The following is a 6,232-nucleotide window of genomic DNA, read 5'->3' on the forward strand; positions in this document are numbered from 1 at the left end:
TCCACCTTTTTCAGGTCAAAGTAGCTATTCAAAGCATCAATCCAATCTAGTAGGTCTTCACCATTCAAGCTTCAATGGTAGATAGGTAATCTATCAAAATCATCCCTATTAAGAGATTTCAAGGCATCCAAGAGCATTTTATGTTCCTTATCAGCTTGCCCTTCTGTAGGTTCTATGGAAGCACCCACTTGCTCTCTTTGTTCTTCCTCTTCATCAGTTAGGACACCCCATTCAGTGAGTTTTCCCTTTGCCTTGCTCTTAGGTTGTTCACTCTTTGTGTCTTTTTTTTTAGAGCTCTACACTTCTTTGACTATCTTCTTGATTACATCCATGTTCAATGCCTTTGGAGGCATGCTTTCTACCTCTGTCTCTCCTTTAGACACTGATTCCTCTATGTCTAACATACACTTCACTCTATCCAGGCTCTGATACCACTTTGATGCATTAAAGTATTGGGTGTTCTCCAAACTCCAATAATGAAGTTGACTTGGGTTAACTCAACCTTCCAAAGATTTAATTTTTGTTAAGATCCTCCAAGGATTCCTACCTAGGTCCTTCTTCTCCTAGAAGCAAGAACTCTTTCAATTCTTAACCCACTCAATCCACTCTATAGGCTACCTAGACACCCTAGTGGTTTTCCAACAACCTCACACGTCTACTACAAGATCTTTACCATACAAGGTGTCCAACACCTTCCAAGGAATGTCATTCAACTTTTTTTTCCATTCCCCAAACTAGATTTCATCTATTCCTTTCAACTTCTTGTTTTACCCAAACCAACTAATGGAATTAAGCCTCAAAAATTGGTAATTTTCAATTTCCTCTAATTTTACCTAAACAAGGCCCAAAATAAATTTTATATTCACATATCCTTTTGGAGTAACTTTCGGATTACAAAATATCCCATTTGGGTTTTGTACAGAAGTGCCCCAAATGCAAAACCCTCTTTTTTAGGCTTAAATCAAGGGTTTAATCTTTATCCACTTAGTCCAATGGTAAAATCTTCTCCTAAAAACTTAAAACCAGGTTCAAATGTTCCCTCCTGGTCTCTAGTGTTCACTTAAGGTGCCAAACCTTGTCTTTCCATTCACAAGGTTTCTCCAAGCACATTTTTCCCTCTCGGAATGGCTCAACAATAAAATTGTTCAGCCCTTAATTCACCATTTTGACCTTACAACCATGGATTAAGGGTTTGATCTCTTGTTTCCTTAAATTATACACCTATTCCTAGCTATCCACAAATCCATGGTCAGGTAGAGACCGTGGATGGCTAGGAATCAATTAAAATGCTTCAAAACCCTTGCTTGCTTAAAACTAACAAGATGAAGAAAAAGAATGCAAATGTTCAAAAAAATATACTATACTAATTTAAATCAATATTCTAGACATGGAAGAGTATGCAAAAGATTGGTCTCAATCAGTTCATCATAAGAAACCTAAAATTTTCTTGATGAGAGTACAGATCAACACACTAAAACACAAGAAAATGCTCTAAAAACTTACTTGCTCCTTTGATTCTCTAACCCCAATAATTGGTTCTCTACCATATTTATGCCTCTCCCCAACTCATTTGGACAATTATCCAACCAAATTTCAAGTTGGTTATGCATTCTTTACATATTTTGCAAGAAAATGTAACAGTTGCAAAAATTGCAAAGTTGCAATTTTGTAACTTTTGAGCAACTTTTTGCACTATTGTGCAATTTGAATCCAAATATGCATGAAATTAATCCATATCATTCCTAAAGACAAAATATGACCAAAAATGACCAAATTCATCCTTGGTTCAACCTTTGACCAACTGTTGACCATGGTTGATCGGCCTAGAGTAGCTTGAACAAACAAGCACAAAGTGTTCTTTTGGCCCTCAAACGAGTCGACCAACCTATCAAACATTATTATTGATGTCTCTAGGCTCAAATTATCTAGGTTTTTTTCCCTTAGAGCTTATTACATAACAAAATTGAAAATTAACTAATTTGACCACTTATTTACCTTGTGCTTTTACACCAAGTTTATTTGGTAACTACTGGGTCAAGCTCCACCTTCCCTTTGGTGACTGAGCTCACTTAGCATCTCTTGTGCTGAGTTTCCCTTAGTGCTAAGCTACTCAGCTCCTTCATGTGCCAAGTCCACTCGACACCTATTGTCTGCTACTCAACATCCATTGTGTGCTGAGCAAACTGTCACTTGACACCTTCTAGTGCCAAGATTTTTTTTTAGAGTTTATGATTTATTTTTTACATTATTCACCACTACACTCAGTATTTTTCCCCATTTTCTTGTCAATATGATCCTCTTGATTTTAGGTTTTTCCTAATGAAGAATGACATGCAAGAGACACACAATCAGCTCTTATTGGGCCCTTTTCATCATGTGGAAGTGGAACTTATTCCTTGGACCCTTTCCATCATGGGAAATGGGATTTTTAACTAACATATTGAGGTGGTGATCACATGGTGAACAAAACCTTTCCCCAAGTATTTAAGAGCGATGTGTTATTTTTACACCTTTAGAGTCTAGTAGCTACTTTTATTCAAAGAACCATAACTTAAACATGGAAGAAAAAAGTATTTTGCAAACTTGTGGTTCTATGCACTAATGATTGGTCCATTTTTTATAGTACTTTTGGTCTTACGAATCATGTAAGCATATCGATAGACACTATTTTTATGGATACATTAGATGTAGTTTCACATTCGTGTCTATTGGGGATTTCCACATGTGTTTTTTCATAAATTTATTATACTCACACTTAATTATAAAGTACTACATAAATTATAAAGTACTATAGATGTTGTGCAGAGCCTTTTTTCTCCAATCTTAAATTTGTCACTAAGAGTTCCTTCATGACAACAAAAGAATCCTTGATACTCTTGCCTCATGTATGTAGCTTGACCCGTCCACCCTTCTCTCTATTGTGGGTGCCCTTTTTGTCCCTTATGCATAGCATATTGACATACAATTTCAATGGATCTACAATGCCTCATGCTAAAAAGAATTATTGGGGTATCATATTATTTGTGATTATTCTTCCTTAGTTTTTTTTGAAGTGGATTGGAACACTCTTGTATTCATTTATTATTATTTTTGATTATGCTTCCTTAGTTTTTTTTGAAGTGTATTGGAACACTCTTGCATTCATTTTTTGGGAAGATTTTTAGTTTTCCTTTTAGTTGATTCCACCTACATTTTCAACTTGGTTGAGAAGTGATAACGGTTTCCCTAAATCAAATTCATTGTTTGTGTGGTCAACTTGGTTGAGAAGTGATAACGGTATCCCTCAAATAAATTCATTGTTTGTGTGGTAAAGATCACTTATGTGTATCCATGTGCCATCAAAAAATTTGAGTCGCAAATTTTATTACCATTGTTAAACAATCTAATCATTGTTGAGAAGTGCCATTTGGAGCACTCATAGACATTGTTATCTTCCTAATCATCATATTTTTCAAAGGAGATCATCAAATAGAGCACCATATTAATCCCCAATAGTCGTCTACAAATTTTTTGTACTTTAATGATGATCATGTTTTTAGTACATAGTTTTGAAGGATTAAGCCTCTCTACTACATTTTTGTGCTTCCTAGTTTACACTTAAAGGTGGATGTTGAAGTAAGTGGTGTTTTGTGCATCCTAGTTTACACTTAAAGGTGAGTGCTGAAGTAAATGGTGTTTTAGTAGTTTAATCATTACTTAGTTTTACCTAGGTAAACACAATTATTAGGTAGTTATTCCTATTTGGACTATAACTCATCCTAGAGGATATCAGTCATTGATTTTTGTCCTAGAACTTGACTCCCTTTAAGTTGAGAAACTAGTCTCAACCTTGTCCATTCTTCCTATTTTCTCTTGTCTATTTAAAGAGAACTTATTATACATTTTTAATCACCTTATTTTAATACATTTCTTATTTTTATTGTCTAGCTATTAGCTAAAGGATGACCTATCCTAACAAAAATATGTCAGTTGTACACATGTATGGTATAGTCATGAAACATGGATACACTTTCCTACTAAAATACAATTTCTAGACCATGTGGGTATTGGAATAAATTGTACATTTGAAAAGTAGGCATTGAGAACTACATTACATATCATTGAGATTTAATCTTTAAGGTCCTTATACTTTTACAATAGTTAAGATAAAATTTAAAAATCAAGGAAAACACATTCACTTTTTTGCCCTAAAAGTAGGATTCAAGTTCTTGTAGGCACCCATATATAATACACAAGAATATTTACAATGATTCATATAGACTACATATATGTCTATATAACTAAGCTAGTATTTTACATCAAATTTGACAGCTGATCATATGCCAAATTCTTTGCCCAATTTGAATGTTATTATGTAAAATCTTTGAAACCTGCAATGATAATAGATAATTTATTCACAAGATCCTAACAATAAACTAATACAATAAGTATAAAAGAAATATTATGATTAGTAGTACCTTGCAATGAAGGGTGTGGCTGACTTTGTCATGAGTTGCAAAAGATGATGTCGTAATCACTTGTAGGCCTTGCTCTTCAATTATAACTAGAATCTTGGATAATGTGTGCTCTTTTAGTGCATTTATTGTGACTAACACATGCAAATATACTTGATCAACCTTCACCATAGGGAACTCGTTTCCCTCTTTGTAACTTGAGTAAAAGTGGTTTTGCACTTGATGTTCATTGATATTCCTCTTTGCCTCATCTCTTTTTTTAGAAAGCACATCCAGTTTCTCTTTGAGATGACAAATATAATCCATAGCCCTAGATAAAATATCAATATTTGCAAGTTTTCTCTATAACACCATATCAATGAAAAGAAATATGTTAATATAATACAAAAACCTAAATTTAGTAATATTGTATTAAAACCTTGACCAAATAATAATTTTTAGTTTGTTTTATGTTGTTTCTTACATTTTCCAACAAAGCCATAACAAGATGTTAATTTAAAAATATAAGAATACTTTTTTTAATAAAAAGTCAATATTTACATATATACTTAAGTATCATATTATAATTATATAAATTATATTAAAATTATATTTATATCATACCTCAAAGTCATTGTCAACTTAATTATATTTTTAACTAAGGTCAAATCTCAACAGAAAACCCTACACCCTTTAAAATAAAATCAAAATAATCTATTTATACGATAATTTACTAAAAGAATAGTAAAAATCAAAATCATCTCTTCATACAACAACAATTATAAAAAAAAGTACATAGTACAAAATAAATGAATGATAACATATTAAAACTGACAACAAAAACCAACTACTTGCAGCTTTTTAGGAAATGAGAAAAGAAGAAAGCATGGGTGACATTAGTAAGTAGTCAAAGTTTTAGTGAATGTAATGCTATTTTCTACTATGCACCTATAAAAGTAAAACTTCAGCAATTGAAGACTTGAGAATACAATAAAATTGTCTATTATAGGTTCTAATAATAGAAAACTTTGACAACTTATAAAATATAAGTAACTTTAATGACTTTTATGCATATTTAGATATTACCTTGGTCTTCTTCCTCTCTGGTGGCAGCAACGATGATAACTCTGAAAGGTAAGATTTCATTCTACGTCTCCTCCCCCTTTCAGTTGCACAATTGCTACTTCTCTTATCCATGCTTTTGCCATTCCCCCCTTCAACTTCAACCATATCATTAGAGGGCTGATCTTTCACAGCAAAGGAGCCATGCCCATCAAATGGCAATCCCTCATTCTCTACAATATCAAATAAGTCTCCATCATTTCCTCTTTTAGGAGATAAAATTGCAGAAAATAGATCATCTTGATCAAAGCAAGTAGATGAGCCATGGCCATCAAATGGCAAATACCCACATCTTAACTCTCTATCATCTGCTTGATCCATAGAAAACTCTTCAGAAAGCAAATTGAATTGATCAAATGGCAACCCACATTCTAAAATATCACACAACTCTCCATTTTGTGCTTCCAATGCAACAAAATTTGCAGAAAATAGATCAGAAAGACCATTCATTTTCCTAATTTGTTCTTCCTTTGCTCTTTCAATACGAAGACAGCTTATTATAGATTGAGGATCTTAATATTTTAAGATGGCACATTTGGTAAATGGACGGGCGCGCACATGTTTCTGGCCTTAATTATCATTCAGAGAATCAGCTCCCATTTTTTTAATGCTATTTGTGCTTTTGACATTTGAATAAAATAATAACACCCAAATCATATTTTTAATGCCGACACACT

General features: G+C 33.1%; 1 protein-coding gene across 1 annotated transcript; it reads right to left on the bottom strand.

Moving 5' to 3' along the window:
* Nucleotides 1-4,078: 4,078 nt before the first annotated feature.
* Nucleotides 4,079-6,014, bottom strand: LOC149537866 (uncharacterized). The gene is made up of 3 exons (XM_089802237.1): nucleotides 5,520-6,014; nucleotides 4,458-4,796; nucleotides 4,079-4,370 (listed from the first exon to the last, which is right to left on the bottom strand). The coding sequence occupies exons 1-3, from the start codon at nucleotides 6,003-6,005 to the stop codon at nucleotides 4,299-4,301; spliced, it is 897 nt and encodes a 298-aa protein (XP_089658363.1). The 5' UTR covers nucleotides 6,006-6,014; the 3' UTR covers nucleotides 4,079-4,298.
* Between the last annotated feature and the right edge of the window lie 218 nt (nucleotides 6,015-6,232).

Source organism: Cupressus sempervirens, chromosome 9 (genome assembly GCF_028749045.1).
Source record: "Cupressus sempervirens isolate cs-2001-9-10 chromosome 9, ASM2874904v1, whole genome shotgun sequence".
In the NCBI taxonomy this organism is placed as follows: Eukaryota; Viridiplantae; Streptophyta; class Pinopsida; order Cupressales; family Cupressaceae; genus Cupressus; species Cupressus sempervirens.

What these genes read in the sequence shown, in the direction of transcription:
- LOC149537866 (XM_089802237.1), bottom strand. Translation starts at nt 6,005, where the DNA reads ATGAATGGTCTTTCTGATCTATTTTCTGCAAATTTTGTTGCATTGGAA. An exon ending in CAGAGAGGAAGAAGACCAAG is followed by an intron (nt 4,797 to 5,519) that starts GTAATATCTAAA and finishes ATGGTGTTATAG; the next exon opens with AGAAAACTTGCAAATATTGA. An exon ending in GCCACACCCTTCATTGCAAG is followed by an intron (nt 4,371 to 4,457) that starts GTACTACTAATC and finishes TTATCATTGCAG; the next exon opens with GTTTCAAAGATTTTACATAA.